The 23,583-nt window shown below is 38.0% G+C and overlaps 1 protein-coding gene across 1 annotated transcript; it reads right to left on the bottom strand.

Moving 5' to 3' along the window:
• Positions 1–10: 10 nt before the first annotated feature.
• LOC109061888 (transcriptional regulator ATRX-like) lies at positions 11–20,772 on the bottom strand (the record flags this gene model as incomplete). The annotated part of the gene is given in 20 exon segments (XM_042757381.1): positions 11–163; positions 243–418; positions 543–680; positions 780–957; positions 1,572–1,634; positions 1,725–1,793; positions 4,584–4,638; positions 5,861–6,036; positions 6,804–6,855; positions 10,179–10,242; positions 10,407–11,370; positions 12,524–13,019; positions 15,332–15,399; positions 15,579–15,688; positions 16,524–16,643; positions 16,784–16,905; positions 16,992–17,041; positions 19,827–19,870; positions 19,985–20,103; positions 20,545–20,772. Coding segments are annotated over 20 exon segments (3,237 nt in total), but the record flags the coding sequence as incomplete, so codon positions are not given.
• Positions 20,773–23,583: the final 2,811 nt, after the last annotated feature.

Below are 23,583 nucleotides of genomic sequence, written 5' to 3'. Positions count from 1 at the left end.
CCGTACCCCCAACTGCTCCTCGGGCGCCGCAGCATAAATGGCTGCCCACTGCTCCGGGTGTGTGTTCATGGTGTGTGTGTTCACTGCTGTGTGTGTGCACTTTGGATGGGTTAAATGCAGAGCACGAATTCAAACAGGCCATCAAGACTGAGTAGTCCAGCCTCTGCAACACAAACACAAAACATTTAGACTTTTTTTTACGACTTTTAGCTCTAATCTATTTCTTTTTCTCTCTTCATCACCAGAATGAATCCTGACATCAATTGATGAAGGGCATGCAATCTATTCTTCATGAGTCTGACATCAGCAGGTGTGGAGTCTGCGCACTGACCATTCTGAATTGGATTAATAAAACGGTTCCGGAACTCCTTTAGAGAGCCCAGCAGGTTCTCCTTAATGAAGTTCACCATGCAGTGATCTACAACAATAAACAAAAAAATAAATAAAAAATACACATTTCATCTTTAAGGTAAAAAAAAATTAATAAGGAAGTCACTTTTCACTAGCACCTTATTATATATATGGAGATGAAAGGTGATTACACTCAGTAAGGTTGTTTTGAAGCGGTGTTCCCGTCAGTATGATTCTCCTACATGTCTGAAGAGCTCACATGGCTTTTGAGTTGCTGGAGTCTGCATTCCTAAGGACATGACCCTCATCACATACCACCATATCAGGGCCTAATATACAAACACACCAATCAATGGTTTTAAAATAATATTCAAAATGAAATATAACAGTTTTCCGTATTTGATGATGGATTATTCAGATAAATTTACCTGGATCCAGGAGCATTGAGCGGAGGGCTTCTTTGTGGTCACTGTATTTCTGAACATCTGTGTGTGTCAGTGTACGAAAAACCTCATAACCCATGATCATTACGCCACCATTCGTAAACCAGTCATTCAACAGCTCAACACGAACAGGCACAGACTTCACCGTGGCCAGCTCTGCCATCTGTGTGTGAAAGACCAAAGAGAGAAGGCAGAGATAATCAGAAAAATTAACCAGTGATGCAAAAATTTTAAATTATATAGGTAATTCACCCAAAAATGTTAACTGATGATATTCTCATGCTGTATGAATTTTCCTCTGTACAACAGAAAAAGATGATGCTTAGCAGAATGTTTAGACGAAAAGTGGTCAGTGATCTTAACTGTCCAAAAAAGCTCCATAGAAGTCCACTGGTCTTTGCCCATTTACATTGCTAGTGACAGGAGATGCTGTTCTCTTGCCTGACCTCTGCTGAATGAGATACGAACCGGGGAAAAAAAACGCACGTCAAAGAAGGTGGAGTTTCAGAACACACCCACCGATTGCGTAATCGCCACGGACCAATGGAAGCTCAAAGGTGTTTAGAAGCCAAAACGAACTCCCCCAGAAAGTTTGCTTTGGTCAGCGGTTTCAAACTGCCGAAACAAACTCAAAACGAGCTTTGTTTCGGCCTGATTTTGTTCGAAATGACATCATAGTTCGTTCTTCGATTTTGTTTGAAGTATATCGGGCCTTAAGCCCCTCTGCCACTGGTCAAACTCGCTGTTTCAGTTCAGAACTCTGTTGAGAGGACAAACCACCAGAGCTCTGTTCAGTGGCAGCTCTTTAAATAGCAGCACTGAGTGAAGCAACACAATGACCTGAAACAAACACATACACAGTTACTCTTTCTGTGAAACTCACACTTTCTGCTTTTACAAAGAAAATGAAAATAGTCATGTTCCCCATACCTGAAAGGTCTTTCCCAGGCTCGTGCAGTGGGCGAGAATACAGCCAGAACCTGGAGTCGTCTTCACACTCTGTATGGATTCACAACAGCAGTCCCACATGAACCGCACACCTAGCAACAAATTAACACATACACTTACATACACAAACCATCTTCACACACTGGCACTGGGTCACATCACTAACTTGCATTTCACAATGCTGCTTCATAAATGTATGTGAATGTAACTATGAGAAACGAGCAATCACCCATGCACTGATTGAGCTCTTCTATTAGACTTGTTAGATTTTGCTGTATTTGGTTAAGCAGTAGTTTGGGTGGCTCGCCAATGTACTAGATTTCTCTAATACATAAAATAAGTAAGCTTGACCAAAGTTCTTGTGGGGAGAAGAATTTATTGAAGGTAGCAGTGTAGCAGTTCTTCAACAGTGATGTTAGCATGTCATCCTTCAAACAATCTTAACCCAAGGTACTCTCTGTGAGACCAGACCTTTATACCTGGTAACAAATGTGCTACAAACAATACAATAACACCCCATGGAGAGCCAATATTAGTGTAAATTTATGATGACTTGATAGGATCTCTCCCATGGAGAGCCCATTCATTGATCTGATGTTGACCTAAGAGGCTAATTATATGGGCCATTTGGTTCCCACTTTTGTAAACAAAGACAGCTGGCTACAGTTGATTGCAAATACATTTGACTAAAGTTGATTAAAAACCAATAATCTTTCAATACTGAATATATACTGGCTTAATTTCTCATGTCATGATTAATTCATTAGGGAAATATTATAAAGCATACCATTTGACAAGCCTTGAACAATACAATACCATTCAAAAGTCAGTACCTTTACCCTGCAAGAATGCATCAAATTACCTAAAAAAGTGACAGTACAGACATTTATAATGTTACTAAGGTTTTCTGTTTCTAATAAGTAAACTTAATCAAACCAAAAATCCTGAAAAAAATATTATTGTTTCCACAAAAATATTAAGCAGCTCTACTGTTTTCAACATCGGTGATAATAAAAATGTTTCTTGAACACAAAATTAGCATATTAGAATGATTTCTGAAGGTTCATGCAACACTGAAGACTGGAGTAATGGCTGCTGAAAATTACGATTTGCCATTAAAGGAATAAATTATACTTTAAAATATATTCAGATAGAAAACATTTATTTAAATTCTAAGAATATTATACAATATTACTTTTTTTTTTCAAATAAATTCAGCCTAAATCCAGCTTCTTAGAGAGTTTGCCACAGGTCTTCTATGAACTATAAAGGCCCCGATATACTTGATACTTTAAATTATATGACGTCATTTCGAACAAAATCAGGCCGAAACGAAGTTCGTTTTGAGTTTGTTTCAGCAGTTCGAAACAGCTGACCAAAGCAAACTCTCTGGGGGAGTTTGTTTTGGCTCCTAAACACCTTTGAGGTTCCACTGGTCCGTTGCTATTATGCATTCGCTGGGTGTGTTCTGAAATGCCACCTTCTTTGACGTGCAATTTTTTTTTTCCCCATTTCGATTCTCATTCCATGGCGGTCCGACAGGAGAACAACATCTCCTATCACTAGCAACATGAATACACTGGAGTGTCGAATAGATGAGCTGCCACAGATATATCTGTGCACCTGTACGATCGCTCGCGGAGAGACTTTAAAGATTCAGAGAAAGCATTTGTGCAGCTGTGGCCTAATGGTTAGAGAATTGGACTTGTAACCAGAAGGTCGTAGGTTCAAGTCTCGGTGCTGGCAGGAGTGGGAGGGAGTGAATGAACAGCACTCTCTTCCACCCTCAATACCCATGGCTGAAGTGCCCTTGAGCAAGGCACTGAATATATAGCTGCCCACTGCTCCGGGTGTGTGTTCACTTCTCACTGCTGTGTGTGTGCACTTGGATGGGTTAAATGCAGAGCACCAATTCCGAGTATGGGTTACCATACTTGGCAAATGTCACGACTTTCACTTTCATTTAATTCCTAGAAAGAAATTTCAACAAAGCTTGGTGTCGAGGACCTGGAGTTATGCAAAAAGTGACGCAGAGAAACATCCGAGACAAGTTTTCCAAAGCAATGAAAGGAAAGAGTAAAGATATAAGGTAGCAAGTACCAAATACATGTTTCAAATAAATGTTACACCATACTGCTGCTGCTGTTGTTGTTCTTTAAATAAATTAATTTAATGGTTATACAATAAATGAAATGTCAAACAAAAATACAATAAACCATTGTTTTTATCAAAAGTAAATCATGACACCGCATAAAATATCAAAAGGTGTAATAGTTTATCCAGTTTAATAAAATAAATGAACACTAATAAAATAAAGTAACAAACTGACTCCAATATTTTTTTCCACATAATGCTAATGTTTTCAGACTATGAGACATTCACATTTGCCAATAAAGGACTGATTATGGAAATAAAATGGTTCTTTTGTATTGCAAACATGATACTTGACTCTGAACTGCTGCTAATCGTTATTCTTTTGTCTATAATATTCTGACCATTGGGGCCCGTCTCACACCTAGATTGCCTACACTTCATTTCATCGTTGTTTTGTTTAGGGGATATGCGCGAGCGTCGCGACATGTTTACATTAATCTACACCCCGCCTCCAGCACTGCGGGGGTTTTGGAAAGTTCGGAAATAGTATACCATCGCTCAGCCTTTTCAAACTTCTTTTTGCCCCCAAAAGGAAAACGAAAACAAACTTAGTTTGAAGTATATCGGGGCTTTAAACCAGAAACCTGCATGGGTCCTTTTCAGTAAACCCGCACCAGCAGTGCACCCACAGTAATCAACAAAACACCCAACCTATTATCCAGTAAATGCACAAATACAATTCCTTACCCGACTTGACCCATTTAGGACCATAATCTGAACCGAATACCTTAAAATAAATCTACTACATCAGGGAGATAAAAATTGTCATTAGAGAGGAGTTTTGAAGAGCTCCTGCACAGTGCCATATTGTCAGCCAGAGGTGACTTAATACATTTGAAAAGTATAAAAGGTATACATAAAAAACAATGAACATTATCTGACATTTAAAAACAGCCTTTGCAATTTGACCCAAGTCCACACATGCCTATTGATTCCTGACCCGCATCGGCACCGCAAATGTTAAATAATTTTTAAAACAACTTCATCAAATATTGATAAACAACTCTGTTTATCAATTTACACCGGCAACAGATAGCTGCTCGCATAAAATTCAAGGCATTAATGTTTGCCTACAAGACTACACCTTTACCTAAATTCAGTACTTCAGACTTATGTGCTCTCTAGAAGCTTGCTTTCTGCAAGTGAACGTCACTTTATTGTGCCATCCCAAAGAGACACAAAATCACTTTCACAGACTTTTAAATTAAATGTTCCCTCCTGGTGAAATGACCTGCCCAATTCAATCAGAGCAGCTGAGTCCTTAGCCATCTTCAAGAATCAGCTAAAAACACATTTCTTCCATCTTTATTAGACCCTCTAACCCTAGCAATCTCTATTCTAATTCTATTCTTTAAAAAAGATGAAAAAAAAAAACCTTGCCCCTTATAGACTTGCACTCTATATATTTACTAACTGCTTGTTTTCTTTTCTTCATTAAAAATATAAGCATTTCACCCAATGTGCAGGACTCTGACTTAAGCTGTCCCAAATGCTTCTGTCTCTTTACGTAATCCTATACTGACTTGATGATAGTGATATTAGATCTTGGTGCATAATTACACATTTTGTCCAAATTTTCTCTCACCCTCTTGCTGGTGTGGTTTGAGTTTGCTCAGAAAGTGCATGTGCACTTGCAGCACAGGCTTATGTTACATCATCTTGCTCAAGAACCAATGGTGTGAAGCTATGGGCCAGTTTCTCAGACACTAAGATGACCTAAAGCAGGTGAGAGGAAAAAAAATTACAACAGACAGACAAAACACTCATCTTTCATTTAGATGAAAAACATGTCATTATTAATGAACATTAAAAAATAAAAAGAATGGGATAGATCACCCAAAAAGGAAAATTGTGCCATTATTTACAAACACTTTAAAAACCTTCCTTCTGCAGAACACAAAAAATTATATTTTTGAAAAATGCAGGTAAACATTTTGGTGACCACAGCTTTTCACTCTATTGACAAAAAAAAAATGTCCTCAATTTCCAATCTCTGTTTTTCTCTCTCTGCTAATCTCCTCCGTGTCTCCTGGGCCAGCTGATCCACCTCCAGAAGCCGTCTGATCTGCCTCCGCCCTCGAGGGGTGCCCCCCACATGCTCCTCATTGGTCAGAGAGACATCATTCTGCACATTATACCCCTCAAAATAAAAAAAAAAGCTTAAATCCACATTTACAGCATCTATGGTGTAAAAGGATGTACAAACACACACATTAGCAGTGGTGCTCTTGTCAGGTGTGCACGATGGACTCTGAAACTCCTTATTATGAGTTGGCGAATGGGACCTACAAAATAAATACATTCGTAAAAAATTAATCTTCACATATTTAGGCTTATCAGTAGGTAGTAATTGAAAATTAGTTCTTTTGTGAGTATTTAATGTCCAGGGCAGATTGCAATTGATGAATAAACTGTGATGAAATGAGCTTTACCCCATTTCCTCACACTTTCATCATACATGCCTCTCGATATGCACTTTTGACTCCCCAATAACACATTCTGATTCTTGGACTTCTCTCTCTCTTCTTTTTCTTCACCTCTTGCTTTTGACTTTTTGCTTGTCAAGAACCAAGAGCCTTTGGCTGGTGCCGTGACCCTGACTGTGACCCACTACAATCTGAGCCATCGTTATCTGCAGAGAAACTGTTCTCATGTTACAATAAAACTACATGAATACTACACTGCCTAAAAATATTTTCACCTATTTGACTAATCTGCTGCAGATTGTCATTAATAAAATTTATTAAGTGTTACAACACAAATTAACTTAAAACTACAAAAACATTGTGCACTTGTATCAGTTTCAGAGGCTGGGTATGCTGTTATTCATTAGAAAAGGCATATATATTGAATTACAGGATTTACAAGGTCGTTTCCCCATGGTACAAGTAATAATCCATCGCTCACCTTCCTCTTCTGTTGTCTCTGATGTTCTGGTCTTGCTCTTCTCTCATGCTCTCTTTATAGAATAAGTGATGGGATGAGGCAGTAATGAGAGAACAGAGAGAAAGGGGATGAAGAGAAAAGAGAGAAGGACAAAATGTGAGTTGGATGACAGATGGATTCAGATTCATTAAACAACTCATCTTTCTCCCACCACTTTCAATATAATTTCTTAAAATGGAACTCAAATAGTAGCAAAATTATTCATTTTGTTATAGTGAAACAATTCAGGAAGAACAGAGGTAATTTAAACTCTAATTCCCATATAAACCATTAATGTAAATATAATAACATATATATAAAAGAAAAATATATAATTAACATAAAACATCAATTAAAATAACAGGTTATTGGACAGTGAAGATCCAATGGACTGTTTAGTGGTGTGTTAATTTTGTAAATTAATAAAAAAAAAAACACTCGTATTACTAATTGAAATGTAAAAAGGTAGACAATAAAATGTAGATGAGAGCTTTTTACAAAGAGGCAGACATTAACTTAACACCCTTGAATATGAAAATATAAACGCACCACCCAAAAATAAATACAATATAAAAAAATATATACACAGAGGCTGTTGTGACTGGGGTATAAACTTTTATTACAACTACAATTCTTTTACAGTTCTTACACAGTTATTTACATTACCTTTGCTGAGATGCAAAGACATACATGCTTCTTTGTGATGAAAATGTGTCTGTGTAAAACATTTCAATAAAACATTAAAAATAAATACTTCCAAACAAAGAACATTAGCATGCAATAAATACTTAAGCTTTAGGGTTTGAAATCCAATGAGCGTGAGAGGATTCCACAAGAAAGTAAAGAAACGGACAACAAACAGAAAAGGACACTTTTAAAGATGGGTGAAAAATGGCAGGGGTCAATCTATTATTGGAAGCATGTTAATTAAGGTTAGACAGGGTTCCCACTCTGTCCAAGACATTATTTTCCATTTCTTCAAGGGATTTTGTGTGACCAAAATCTCTAATATTTAAGAAATACATCTGTGGCTTGCTGTTGTTTGCCACAGAAAATGAAGTTGACTCATCCTTTGGTTTTTAGAAAGGAAAAAATAAAGCACAGCACTTACAATGGAAGTCTAATAGGCATGAGCTATTAAAAACACAAATGCAAAGTTGATTTTACATGAATTCTCCAGTAAAATGTTTGTCATTTGAATTGTAAAGTTTGAGGTTCAGTGATTGGCTGAGCTTATACACACTAAACACAAAAGATATGAATCGATAGCACCCATCTGTTGGTGTGAGTGTTGTGGTCAAATCATTTTCTGTGGTAATGGACTGCAGGCCACAGATTCTGATTCTGCTGTATTTAACCGAGAATAATATTTTAATTAAAAATGAAAAGAAATTACAGGTGATATACCATTGAGGTATTGTGGTTACTGGAATGGTTCTAAATGCACAGTTAACGTAATCTAGTTCTTCATTTGTCTGACCAGAGAAGCTTCCGGATGATTCAAACTGCCCACTCAAATAGGCTGAATAAGGTAACTAACCTTTGGGAAATAAAAATAATAATAATAATAATAATGTTTTGCAATGGGTGTGATATCAACACTTGATATCAGTGAGTGATATCTGAAGAAATGACAGTGATTGTGCAGACTATGACGTGTACTTGCTCATGACAATACACAAGCAGACAAAAATGATAAAACAAAATGATATGATTCTGCAACGTCATTCATGACAGGATATATGAAAACTGACCGCATTTCCAAATCCTGATCGGTCCGAGGATTTCTTCATTTTACAGAAAGTTGACAATACGGTGAACAATTTTGATTAAAAGGTTTCAGTAAACATTTTCCAGGACATTTAAGTACATTTCTCATGACTTATCCATTACTGGAAAATCGCATTACAAAATTCAAGGTTTTCCAGGTTTTCCAGGATGCGTGGGAACCCTGTTAAGCTACAGAAAAAGAGACGAAACGGGGGGAAAAAAAAGACAACAAGACAATGAATAAATAAGTGTTTATTGCCTCTCCATAAGAACCATGCAAATAACACAGAGAAACCTCCCAAGTGAGAGTGAAAACTACACTCTTTATCCTCAAACACACAGTGCTTTTAACAACTGACTACACAAATGCTTACAGACTACATGTTGGGGGGGGGGGGGGGGCAGAAGTCTGACTTAAATTTACATGCACCATTACTCAGTGTGTCAAGAGTGGATGCACCAACTGCTGGGCCATGGCTCCAATCTAAGCTACCATTTTGAACCACCAACTCAAAAACTTTATATGGAGTCAAGTTTCCCTTTCCGTCACATTTCCAATCTCTGACATCCATCAACTTCTGCTAAAACAGGATGAACTTTTGACCTTCTTGCCAATCCACACGGGCATATATACCGTGCAAATGATTTGAAAATGAAATACTAATAAAACCAATAAAAAAAATACATAATCAACTCTAAGCACAAAAACTAACTTTAAAAAATGCAGTTTAGATAGACAAAAACATCTTCATCTTAAGTGCCTTAAATGTAGAAGATTTGGCTATTGAAGAATTAATGTTCTGAAAAAGAACAAACACAACTGCGTTCAACACAAACGCTAATACTGTACAACTGCACCCCTATCTGCCTAAAAAACTTTTGTTCACTCGAATTCCACCAATAATGACATTTTACTGCCAATAACAAAAATATTATGTGAAACTACTTTAACACCTACCGTTAGCAAACCACACAGCCTTTGTTCTGACTGACCGAAAACATTACAGCATGAGAACCCGGAAGCTGAGCCCTAAAACACAAACACACACAAGAAGTTGTCTGTCTTACTGAACACAGGATCCATCAGATCCGAGCAAAGAGGTTTAGACTCGTTCTACTCTCTTAAAAGCTTTATTAGCAGCACAGACAGTAAAGAGCAGAGTGTGGCTTTCAGAAATACTGCCAAAGACATGCAATGGTCTGTGTCAGTGAAGTAAAATTCAAACACAGGAGCCTCTCCAGAGTTGATTCACTGACTTCCATTAGACTGTGAGGCCTCAGAGCTTCACCACTGATGGGCGATGTGTGCCTATGGTTACAGATTCTCTCTACTGCGTGTGGAAGAAACTGTGGGGAAATAAAAATCGGACAGTGTTGATCGAGCAAAAAAAGTGTGTTTGAGTGAGACACATGTTCAAAAGCACTGTCTAGCAGTGGTGCATGTGGATGTTTGGTATGCGTGCATGCTTTTAAACAAGGTTTGGATCAAAGTTTGCATCGCTGTAGTGCGTATGGGACAGCCGAAGTCCGGTGGAGAAGGCCTGTGATGGGAAAGTGTGTGTGGCCCTGATGTAGACAGAATCGTACCTATTTTCTACATCATCGTCCTCCACAGACAAAGACGGACCTGGCTGGATGTCCATCTCATCACCTAGAGACAGACGGAGAGAATGAATGATCAAAATAAAAAACAACACACCTATTTTTGGAATTGATCGGACATACATTATACATGTTTACTTTGTAATAACATTTTCCTGGTCTTTCTGATTAAAGAGAATGAGGGTGAGTGTTGGCTTATTGCACCAAACTCACCAGAAGACTGCTGTAAATTTCCAGAGGCCAGCAATGTGACGCCCTCTGTCAGCGGTTTGATCCTCTGATCGTCAGAGTCACTGCTCTGCCCACTCTCCAGTTCCTGTCCTCCCACCTCACTTGACGAACTCCCACTCTGTCCAGACATCCTGGCAACTTTGTGGGCTCTTCCCCTGGTAATTCTGACCGTTGACCCCTGGTCCTGGGAGCCCCTCGTTGAAGATGCAGAAGAGGATGATGAGGATGATGAAGATCTCTCTTTGAGATTCCGCTTACGAGAGCCTCTGTCTGGAGGTGTGGTTTTTACCAGTCCAAAGAGACACTGCTTTCTGACGTGCTGGTTTATCTCATCCCCGTCCCAACTGCTACCTACCAAACCCTCTTCCTCGCTGTTCGCCATGGCAGCAGCGGTCTGGAGCAACACTTCAGGCACCTCGTCAGAATCAGAGTCATCCTCAGCTAAACCAGCATGCTCAGCTGTGGTGCTCGGGTTCGTCCGCCGCCGACGTGGTGTGGTTTTCACACGTGGAGAACGTTTATTCTCCTCTGATAAAGACAAACTTTTTTGGTCAGTCTGGTCCTCTTCCTCCTCCTCATCATCATCTTCCTCCTCCTCCTCCTCGTCATTATTAACACAATAATTCTCTACATCTTCTCCTCTCTCAGCCATTCCCTCCATTTCCATCCCCTTTTCTATCTCCACCACTGTCCCTCTTTCTTTGAGTGCTCCATCTGTCACCCCACTATTTATCTTTTGTCTGTCAGGTGATGGATGAATGGAAAGACACGTACTGCTGATGGGTTGTGGACTAACCGGTACAGGAGTGAGTTTAACCACCAGCTTTTTAGTGAGTCCTGGGCTCTGTGATGACATTCCCTTTTTCTGTCTGCCCTTCCCTTTTGGCTTATGCCTTTCAACTCCACAGGCACGTTTGGACCCAGTCAGCTCATGGTCTAGGGATTCCTGCAATTATGAATTAGACATTGCTGTAATACATTCATATGAACAAACTGTAAATAAAAAAAAACATATCCGAGTCCCCACAACACTATTTAACAGAACAACAACAGTCTTCAACTGTGATAAGAAATGTTTTCTGAGTACCATATGAGCATATTAAAATGATTTCTGAAGGATTATGCGACACTAAAGACTGGAGTAATGGGTGCTGATAATTTAGCTTTGCCAACACAGGAATAAATTATATTTAAATTACACAGTTATTTAAAAATATTTTTTTTTAATATTTTACAATATTGCTTTCACTATATTTTTAATCAAATAAATACAGCCTTGGTGAGCTTAAGAGACATTATTATTATTATAATCATTATATAAAAAGATATATATTACATATACATATATTTATTAATTATATTAGTTATTTTATTTATTATATTATATATTTCATTGTGCAGGCTCATTTTCCTATTTTTACACTTTATTATCTACATTCAGTTGAAGTAAATGATATATAATTTAATAACACTTTTAAATGCAATCTTTACCAAATCTCAAAATGAATAACTATTTATCATAATGTACATTGTAATGTTAAGCTGCCTAAATTAATTTTTCTAGCATTTAAAATGATTAATTCAGCATTGTCTTCTCTTCCGGGTTTGTTGTGAGTGCGTTCACGACGCTGCTGACGTATGACGCTGCTGACGTGTTTTCTGGTGCACCCAATAACAAAGATAACACTTCAGCAGCATTGTACATAAACTGTCACAGCAGTCGCACTTACAACAGACCCGGAAGAGAAGTCAATGCTGAATAAAGTCGTAATTTTTGTTATTTTTGGACCAAAATGTATTTTCGATGCTTCAATAAATTCTAACTGACCCTCTGATGTCACATGGACTACTTTGATGATGTTTTTATTACCTTTCTGGACATGGACATTATACCGTACATAATTTTTTTAATGGAGGGACAGAAAGCTCTCGGACTAAATCTAAAATATCTTAAACTGTGTTCCGAAGATGAACGGAGGTCTTACGGGTTTGAAACGACATGAGGGTGAGTCATTAATGACATAATTTTAATTTTACAGTTAAACCACTCATCATTCTTAAAGCTTAACTGGTGAAATGTGGTTTTAGACTGAAATTACCTGTAATGCACTGTTGGCAGCTTGCAGATCATCCAGCACAGTGCGGAATATCCTTAGCTGCCCAATTCTCTCTTCTTGGGTTCCTTGTTCCTCTCTTTCACTTTGAACGACTGCCTTGAAGGAATGGCTCAGAGATGTGGTAACATCTACAAAGCGCTGCATTCGCTGGTAAAGGCCTGCAGAGGGCACCGATCCACCTCCTGTCCCCATCATATAGGCCACACCACGACCACCTTTATTAGCCCTCCCCCGGACAGAGTTTGGCTCAGTACGGGAGGCTCGTTTCTGAGCCTGCTCTAAGCTCTCTAGAACCGAATCACAGGCCAAAACCAGCTCCACCAATGGCTCAGGACTGCACACATAACAGTACCACTTCCTCTCCTCCTCCAGGATGGTGGACAGCTCCTTCCTCCCCAGGTTACGCAGAACACACTTCTTACAGAAAGCATTACTGCAGTAATCACAGCCAATCAGACTGCCTCCCTCTGCACACCACCTGAATAAACAGAGAATTAGAGCACACACTTTACAGACCACCAAAAAAGCGGATACAAAGTAGACCCTATCGACAGTGAGAAGACACCACACAATATTCCACCAATATGTATCCATGATCTGCTCAGTGACTTTTAGACTTTTTCAGCAGTGAATCTCTTGTAAACTGTTTAAAAATTTAATTTCTCCCAAAAATTAAAACGAAAAAATATTTAGCAAAGAGAAAACAATGCCTATTTTAAGATCCTATTTTTTTTAACATGGCGTTTTAATTATGATTACATTCGATTTTTTATTTCATTTGTAAAGCATATTCGTTTAAAAAGAAAAAAGAATCAACCAACTATACATGGTGGCATTTATGACATTGAATTTAGTTAATGTTGACTAAGAAAAAAATTAAGGCGCAATATATAAATTCATAATTTTATAAATCAAACATTTCTTTGTGATATTCACCTGCACACACTAGTTTGGTCACGGCACAGTCTAATCTAAAAAAAATATATTTTTTATATTTTTATTTTATTTTATAAAATAAAATCAAAATTCTCTCTAGACAAAAGTAAGAAAAGTGGCTCAACCTAAAAAAAAAAAAAAAAACACTCTTTCAAATACATCCTTTGTATGTAATGGACACCATTTATACATTAACCACACTGAAATTTATACATACATACACAGGAGTGTAAATTGTGGGAGGGACCTGAGGGTTGTCCCATCCCCTAAATATAATATCATTAAAAACCACTCCGTGTATTGTAAATAATATAATGACATATACTTAAAATAATTTTGTAAGTAGTATAAAAAAAGAAAAAGAAAAGCATTTTATGTTTATAAAGTTTTGAGTCCCCCTCCCTTGCCTCACAGTGGTTTGGTCCACTGCCTGCTTTCCCCATTTACCTCACCGACACAGAGAAGAGAGAGAACAAAGTGCTTCAGTATTTATGTGTAAGTAGGCTGCCAAGGCTATTTTATTCACTTTAAAAATCGGACGAAGTGATTCTTACTCTTTAATACAGATTATGCTGGATCATTAATAAACTAGTCATGACAAAAAAGAAAAAAAAAATTATGATATCCGATGTATTTTTCCACGAGTGATTATAAGGTTACCTAGCTTGCTTGGTAGCTTGTTAAATAGCTTGTAGTTAGTCACCCACCACAACTAACATGGTGATAAGCCTGTGTGTGAACTCATATTAGTGGGGATTTAACAATTAACCGTGAGCCGGTTGAAAATCGATTAAAATATGTGACTATTCAAATTGGCTGAGATGCCAAACAAATCGATACAATTGGAGGAGTTTACATGAATGTATCTTTGAGGGGAACTGACTATTTTTAGAAGAGTTTAAGTGATATTTTCTTTTCATCTTGCCTCTGAACAATGCATATTAGTGTTCATAAGCAGCTCTGCTTTGTTTAAACAGCTAACCCATGAAAACATCTATAACCCATGAACATAAGTGCCACCTGCTGTCAGAAAGTGAATCTGCGTCTCATTCAGCTCGTCTGCGGTTTCGTTCAGATATGTTTTTGGTAGTATAGTTTCACAAAACTCAAGTCAGACCATTCTGTTTTTGCTTCAAATTTTAAAGTTATACAGTCTAATTTCGATTAAAAACTACTCATACTTCATGTATGCTGCATCTTTGTTTGGATCATGATACAAATCCAGTGGTTGCCTCTCATTTTAAATAAAAAAAGAGCACAGACAAAGCCTCAGTTTGTACATGTTAAGAGATTTATTTTTTTGTGTAACTTACTTGTTTGATTTGGGGTTTGTTTTAAAATTTCAATTTAGTTTTATTATAGTTCAGTATCACAAAGAAATGTGCAGCAATAGCCTAATAAAACGATACCTTTTTATTTACTGTATAATGTCTTAAATCCCATTTTGTTAAAACAAATCATGAGAAATTTGAATTGTGAAATCAAAATCGTGAATCGAATCGTGAGTTGAGTGAATCATTACATCCCTAGATATTAGGCTAATATTATAGATCTACTGATGTGTTGGATTTTACTCAATATGATGTTAAGTGGCATATGTGGGCTTACTGCGGTTAAATATATAAATAAGAGACATCCTCAATCCCAGACGAAACCTAAAATACTATGTGGAGGATGCAAAATAATTTAATATTACCGCATGGTGAACCTATGAGCCTAACTCATATTTAAACACGGTCTTCATGCTATGTACACTTATCTATCCTTACAATTACAATTTTGGCTGTATTATTTTTGTCCCCTTCAAAAATTGCTCGAGAAATTCTGTTTATATATATCATCCAATCCATTTACCTGCATTGCTCGTCCATCCCCTCTGAATCTTTGCTGATGTCATCACTCATATAATACTTAAAACAACTCTACAAGAAAGCAAACAGATCCATATAAAACTCTGCAGAAGGATTAGCTACTTGTCAATCAAACATGCAAAAAAAACAAAAAAAAACAAGCAGCCATGAAAAACTCTCCTTTTTGGTTTCTTCTACTTTACATTTACATACACAAACACACATTCATGCACAGACTAACATATACATACCTTGCAGATGAGGACTTTGAGCATAGGGTGCCTGTAGACTGAGTCACGCTGGAAATGATTCACCTGCTGACCACACGCTGTGCAGTTTACCCTCTCCAACTCATATCCTCCTAACACACACAAACACAAATGAGTACCCCTATACCTTGACACACACAGCTAAAAGTGTTATTACACACACTTCATCTGCAACGTAAAGGTTACACACTGCTGTTAATGGAGATACTCAGACTTTCTGAATTCTCTATTGTGAGAAAAAATATTCTGTATAAGATTGGGTGACGAAATTTCAAGGTTAGCTGATAAGCCCTTTCTGGATACTGAATTCTTTGTTTCATTCTTCATACAAACTTTTACGATTGGGTGCTTGGGGGAACATCTCAGACGGGATGTGAGGTGGCCATTAATTTTTTTTTTAGAATTAATAAAAGCATCATCATCAGTTAGAAATTTGAATTTAATAAAGGGACATTTTAATCAAAGATAGGGGTGGCCAATTAGACCAAAATCAAGCAGATTTATTTCATAAAGATTGAAATACACATCGATCCTTATCAAAGAAAGCCACTAAAGTTATTCAGTCAAGAGCACTGAGTGATTGTCTTTTTGTCTTTTGTTGTTAGATTGACACACACAGAGAGCAGCAGGTATATTAGACTTAATGCATGGATCTCATACAAAATCTTTTACAACTGTTTATGTTCGCCTAAGACACAACAGACTGTTTCTGTGAATTCTTGCCAAGACAGGCATTTAGACATTATTCTGTGTGTATCTGACCATAATAATAAGCCACAAATGAGAACTGAATTTAGGATCACATGCTGTCTGAGAGGGCTTTTCTGTGCATGCTTTGGCATCACAATCAATACACATTATATCATCACCACAATATATAATATCAACCAGCTCTAATCAAAGTTCAACTTTATGCTCATCTTTTACCTCTGCGTCTGTCGCCACCGTCCCTGTGCTGCTTGTAAATGCGTCTGCTGCGGAATTCTGGACCACGGAAATCATCACGTGCTTCATTACCGACCGGCTCCGGCAGCACAAACACAGTTCCTATGTCAGATAATAATGGAGTTCAAAAACAATTTGTAATCCCTTAATGTATTCGATAACAGAAAACATAGCATAAAAACTTCATCACATGGGCATGATCATCTGAATCAGTCAAATTAATAAAATTATGGTAGTGGCACCTTTGGGTAGGAAGTTGGTGTCTGGGTCGCTGGAGTGGACAGACATCCCATCTTCTGCTCCACTCTCAGACGAAGCGTCGGACTCGTTCATCCCGCTGTGTTTGGTGACAACAGCCGGTTTCCTGTAAAAGTAACAATTTACAAATGAGTTCATTCTGTCAGCACACAAAGGGTTTCCAGATCCATCTCATCATTATTTGAGTCAAACCTTCTCGAACGAGATGACGACAACATTCCCACTTCTGAGAGGCCACTGGACTGAAATGAATAGACAAAGCATTTTAAACAAACAAATCCCTCAAAATCTGATCAATAGAGCAAAAAAATTTTTTTTTATTAATTTCAGCCATATAAAATGATAATTACAATTAAAGTTCTTATTAATCTATGCAACAGAGTGCAACAGGAATTAGTCCTACAACCCATTGTATAACTTCCAGGTCCATCGTCTTGAACTCAGTGGGGTTTTTGGTTAAACACTTGAAATTATGTTTGTGGTTAACATAAGCATATCACAAGATATTGTCATGTTCTATTCAACAACATAAAATAGATCAGTAATTCGCCACTTGCCATTTTTATAGACTTTACATAACTTGAAAAAGGCAGTCACTAAATGGGACTACATAAGTTGTCAGGTACATTAAACGGCATCACGCCTAACAGAAACACCATCTACTCACTAGCCCACTTTTACAGCCTTAATGGGTTTATACTCATGTTCTTACAAACTATTATCAGCTTTCCAAACTTTTCAACTTTTACATTTTTAAATAAATACTAAAGGAGTGGTCAGAAGCTTAGTAGTGGTAACGTTTACAGGGTTCGTACAGAAACTGCAAAATGAAATTCCAGGACTTTCAAGGACTTTTCAAGCACAATTTTTTCATTTTCAAGGACAAAAATCAGAGATCACAATATCGTCATAATCTTTTAAATTCTAATAAATAAACTAATAAAACAAAATGGTACAAATAAAGTGCAGCACATGCAAAGCATGCAATGTCTGTGGCAACTTGAAAAGACACTATGGCAAAGTTATCGCTTTCCTTATTCAAAGTGATTTTTTTTATGAATATATGATTGACCTGAAGAGTAAAAGCTTCATCATACACTTAGAAAATTATGAGCTATATAATCAGACACTAGGGGTGTGACAATACACTTAGCTCACAAGATGAAACAAAATCCAGATACTTAGTTCACTAGAATGAGACAATATTCTAATACTGTTTTAAGAAATTTTCAATGACAAAATATTTGTCTTTTAATCACAAAATTCAAAACAATGTAATTGTATTTTGAAACATTCAACTAATCTAGAGCTGTAACTAACCAATACCTAATAAATCAAATTATCTACTAATAAAAATAGACAAAAGAGAAAAACAATATTTATAATTAATAAAAATATACCAATATGAAAACATGCACCACATTGACTACATTTATATATATTAAACTAACGATGAGACAATAATAGTTGGCTCAAATAAAGTGTCTAGACCAAATAATAACATGGGTTTATTGAACATCACTGTTAAAATATGTAATATGACTATAAATAATATGAACAACCTACTTTAGTACATTATGTATTATAACAAATACCTGCAGAGGGCGCCAACGGCCTGGCGATGTTTCACTTTAAAGTGTGATTTAGCAACGATTAAATCCATGTAATTTTAATATTTGCCCACATTCAAACTCAAAGCGAGGGTTTAAACTTTTATTTTGAAGTCACAATGTACAAATCACATATGGCTTAATAGAAATATGTTGATGTATTCTCCTGTGTTTGCATAGTTTTATAAATGATTTACAATATAAATCTAGAGAGATAGTACACACTGTTTTCCCAGAGGAACGTTAAACAGAGGAAGAGTTTGTGTCCCGAGCGGCTGAGATGGAGATGCGCTCCAAGCTTGTAAATGATAACAGTGCAACTCAAAGCACCTCAGACTTTATTTGCGATCCCAAATGAAACCTAAACAAACAGCACGTGCAATAAAAGAGAGAACAATATGATGCAAGCACTACCAACTTTCTACTGATATCGCGAGACCCCTTTTCACCTCCAGGAGTAATATCGCGAGATCTCGTGTGCTGCAAAAAGCGCTGCATCGTTCATGTTGCGAGAAAAAAAGACTGTTTTTATCGAAAACAAAAATTAACACTAATTTTATACAGGGTTTCCCACACATTGATTTATTTGTGGCGGGCCACCACAATATCAAAACTGACCGCCACAAATACATTTACCAAAAGGCTTTGACGTCATTGAATAAACATGAGTACTGCACATTTCAAAATCAAAATACAGTGTGTGAATTTTTTTTTGTGTGTTTTGTTTTTATATCACTGTATTTCAGAAGGAAACCGACTGTATTTAGAAAATGTTTGATTTCATTTACATTTCATTTGCATGTAATGCTTGATAAAGCAGCGTTTGTGAGCTCAGCGCTGCTTTACAGCCGTTATCGGAGAAACCTCTATCTCTCCCGCTCTTAAAGCGACTCCTGCTGGCAGAAAATGAATTTGCATATATAAGTATATATGGGGGCGAGGGAGTGCTGCCACAAATAGACTGTAAGGCTGCGGGAAACACTGTTATATATACTGCCTTTTAAACATTCAAGTATTTTTCAAGTACCTTTTCATAAATATGGCTGTTTTCAAGGGTTTTCCAGGACTTAAATTTCAAAAATTCAAGTATTTCAAGCACTTTAAGCACCTTGTACGAACCCTGCGTTAAAGTCATGCAACCATGGTGTAATTCATTTATAGCCTATTTAATTTTTTTTTTTTTTTTTTTTTTTTGCTTCGGCTTCAATTTTGATAAAAGTTGTTAATTTGTGAAGTTTATCTTGACGAGCGAAAGATTTTGTTGGTCACAGAGCTTATTTTTATGCAGTTTTTAATCAAAACCCAGTGGAAAAAAAAATGGCTTTTTATCAAAGGAACCAGGTGATGCTAACTTCTGGGTTGAACTACAAAAAATATCATAAGACATCATCCCTGCTGCACTCTAAACAATCTCTACCTGGGCGTGAGCCTGCTGCTCCAAGTATTCTTTGGCTGTGGTTCCTGTAAATGAGAAATAACAGAAATGAAACTAGAACCATTCCATTAATGAGCCTATTTTTGGTTCCATTACTGATGTGACTGTAACTACTAATTTCTCTTCCATACTGTACTCACCATTCCAGTGTCCGGGTAAAGTAGGTTCAGTCCTGTCTTCCGTGGCTGCTGCCAAGTACTCATGGAGCTTCCCGATCAGCTCACCCAGCTTACTGCCTCCGCCGGCAACCGGCCCAGGTCTGCAAAAACAAGACACAATTCATTTCCATGACAAATGCCTCCTACTGTAATCCCTCAAGATGCATTAAAAACACTGAAAAGCCTTTTATACACCTACAAAACCAGACTACATACAAAAGCACAGAGGGCTCTTATAGAATGACGCACACTGAGGCTTCAGTCTGATAGGAATGTGGGTCTTATATTTATTATGAATCAAACAGTGTTCATGAATCTTTTCATGAGTTCAGCACAGGGTCTTTGTTTAGCTGGGACGTTACTGATAAAGTAATAAACTGTAAAGTCAAAACGCAAAACCTAACATTACTTTAGATACGAAAGATTAAGCATGGATTTAATTCCAACAGCGACTAGATTTAAAAGATGTATTGTCGATAAATATTAACAAACTCCACAGCTTGACCGTTAGTAGTGGCAAAGAAAAAAACAGGACTCCTCACCTGAGGACCTCGGCAGACATCTCCTCCTCGCGCGGCACTTCGACACACCGCCGAGCTTTCTGCACAATCAACAGCAGCGACGTGTTTCGTTTATTGACATAAAACTCATATTTGGTAAACCGCAGTAACTCAACCAGTTTCACCCGCCATCTTCCCAGTGGAACTTGCTTAAAATGGCGCACCGGAAACTGCGTCCTGTCCGTGACTGACGTAAAATGATGGCGTCATTACTTCATCGTATGTCGTCATAACCGAAGAAACGACTGCTGCTGGAAAACATATACGCTTTACTTGGTTAAAGCTAGATCAAATCGATATTGCGTAATTTTTGTCACGCTGATCAACAGGAATTACTGTATTTACATTATTGTAGGGTTAAATTCCGCGTGAACCAGAAGCTGCTGCCCACTTTATTTCATTGTAATGACGAAGCTGAAAAAACAGAAATTCACACAAAAATGGTAATATTCATGCATAATTTAAACACATAATCACATGATATCAGATTTAAAAATAAATAAATAAATAAATAAATAAATAAAACCTTTTAGAAGAGAACGCAACATCACCGTTGTTTGAACCAATCAGCATTCAGCTGTGTCGTCAGTGAGTCGTTTCCCATCATGCTTTTGGTCAGCGCAGCTCGGGGATAGCAACTGCGCTCGACTGCATGGCCGACTCGCTGTCGCTAGAGATTTTTGCCATATATCAGCGTGACATCAGAGAAAGCTGGAAACTAGCCCAAAACTAGCCCAATTGCATTTCGAGGGGGGTCCCGCGGTAAAAATCACATTCTGGAGGGTACAGTAAAATTTGCATTCCAGGGGCTAAATATCACGTTATTGGGGTCGCTTCAACCCGCGGCAACAGTGTTAAAGTAGCCCAATTCCACGGGAAAACCTCAGACTTGGCAACACTGCTCAAACGCTCTCCATTGACTTTCTATTGTGGGAAGCTGCCTCCTTGACATTTCTGACTTATAACGAAAAAAGAGCAATGCCTAAAAGCTGCTATGTGACAAGGTGTACAGTAAACAAGCTTAAAAACCCAGAACTACGTCGAGCGTTTAGTGTAGCGATATTGAATATTTCATCACCAAAAGATTTACCAAGCTGTCATTCAAACAGTATATATACAAATTTAAAAAAAAGGAGAACACACCTAAGCTGGATATAGGCTACAGCAGTCGGCTTAATTAATTGGCACAACAGGCAGCTCTCTTTTAACACAGACTTTTAAGAAGGGATGGATGTTTGCTTCAAGTGATAGGCCAGGTAAGTGAAATTATTTTCACAGCTTATAAAAACGTAGTTCTATAAGTTTTTTTAGCTTGTTTACTGTACACCTTGTCATATACCAGCTTTTGTCTCTATTATTGAATAGAGGGCGGGGTTTTATTTTTGCACTCCTCCTCTCTTCCCTGACTAGCAGCAAACTAAGGGTTGGAGGGGCGTGGTTAAGCATATTTACATTTACATTTAGTCATTTTGCAGACGCTTTTATCCAAAGCGACTTACAATTGGGGGATACATAAAGCAATTCTTCTTAAAGAGGCAAACAAACACAGGAAGTGCTTGTAATACCAAGTCTTAGACATTGTTCAAATAAGTACAAGCTAGAAAGAGGAGGAATAAATAAAGAGAAAGATTTCTTTTTTTTTTTACTTTAAAGCCAAGTAGTTTTGAAAGAGATGAGTTTTCAACTGTCGCTTGAAAATTGTCAGGGATTCAGCATTCCGGATAGGGGTGGGAAGATCATTCCACCAGCCAGGAATGGTAAATGAGAATGTTCTGGAAAGTGATTTTGAGCCTTTCTGTGATGGTACCACGAGGCGTCGCTCACTAGCGGATCTCAGACTTCTGGATGGGATGTAGATTCGTAATAGTGAGTGGAAGTAGGTGGGTGCTGAGCCTGAGGCTGTTCTATATGCAAGCATCAATGTCTTGAACTTGATGCGAGCCGCAACCAGTAGCCAGTGCAAGGAGATAAAGAGAGGTGTAACATGGGCTCTTTTGGGCTTGTTGAAGACCAGTCGTGCCACTGCATTCTGAATCATTTGTAGAGGTTTGATTGTGCTTGATGGATGTCCAGTCAGAAGAGCATAGCATTAGTCCAGCCTAGAAATTACAAGGGCCTGGACAAGAAGTTGTGCAGCATGCTCTGTTAGAAAGGGCCTGATCTTTCTGATGATGTGCAATGCAAACCTGCAAGATCGAGCAGTCTTTGCAATGTGGTCTTTGTAGGTCAGCTGGTCATCAAAGGTTACACCAAGATTTCTGACCGAAGTTGATGGGGTAATTGTAGAAGAGCCTAGCTGGATGGATAAATCATACTGTAGAGTTGGAGTGGCAGGGAAGACAAGAAGCTCAGTCTTTGCCAGGTTGAGCTGTAGGTGATATTCTTTCATCCATGCCGAGATGTCCGCCAGGCAGCCTGAGATCTGTGCAGCTATCGGTGGATCATCTGGTTGAAATGAAAGATAGAGCTGTGTGTCATCTGACACATATGATGGAAACCAGTGATGTTGTATATATGGAGAAGAGGAGGGGTCCAAGAACTGATCCCTGAGGAACCCCAGTGACAAGCTGATGTGCTTTGGATACCTCCCCTCCCCAAGCCACCCTGAAAGACCTACCAATGAGATAGGATTCAAACCAGTGAACTGGAATCCCTGTGATGCCCAGTGATGAGAGGGCAAAGAAAAAGATCTGATTTTTCACAGTGTCAAAAGCAGCAGATAGATCCAGCAGAATAAGAACGGATGATTTGGAATTAGCTTTTGCAATCCGCAGGGCTTCTGTGACTGATAGTAGCGCAGTCACAGTTGAATGGCCACTACTGAAACCTGACTGGTTAGCGTCCAGTTTGTTGTTTTGAGAAAGAAACAATGATATCTGGTTGAAAACAACTCTTTCGAGGGCTTTCGCTATGAATGGAAGGAGAGAGACAGGTCTGTAGCTATCTGTAAGTGAAGTGTTTAATGTAGGTTTTTTGAGCAGTGGGGTTACCTGAGCCTGCTTGAATGCAGTGAGGAAGGTG

The sequence above is a fragment of the Cyprinus carpio genome, chromosome A5 (genome assembly GCF_018340385.1).
Source record: "Cyprinus carpio isolate SPL01 chromosome A5, ASM1834038v1, whole genome shotgun sequence".
NCBI classification, from domain to species: Eukaryota; Metazoa; Chordata; class Actinopteri; order Cypriniformes; family Cyprinidae; genus Cyprinus; species Cyprinus carpio.
Note: the sequence above shows the minus strand (reverse complement) of the source record. Positions and strands in the feature narration are given on the sequence as shown.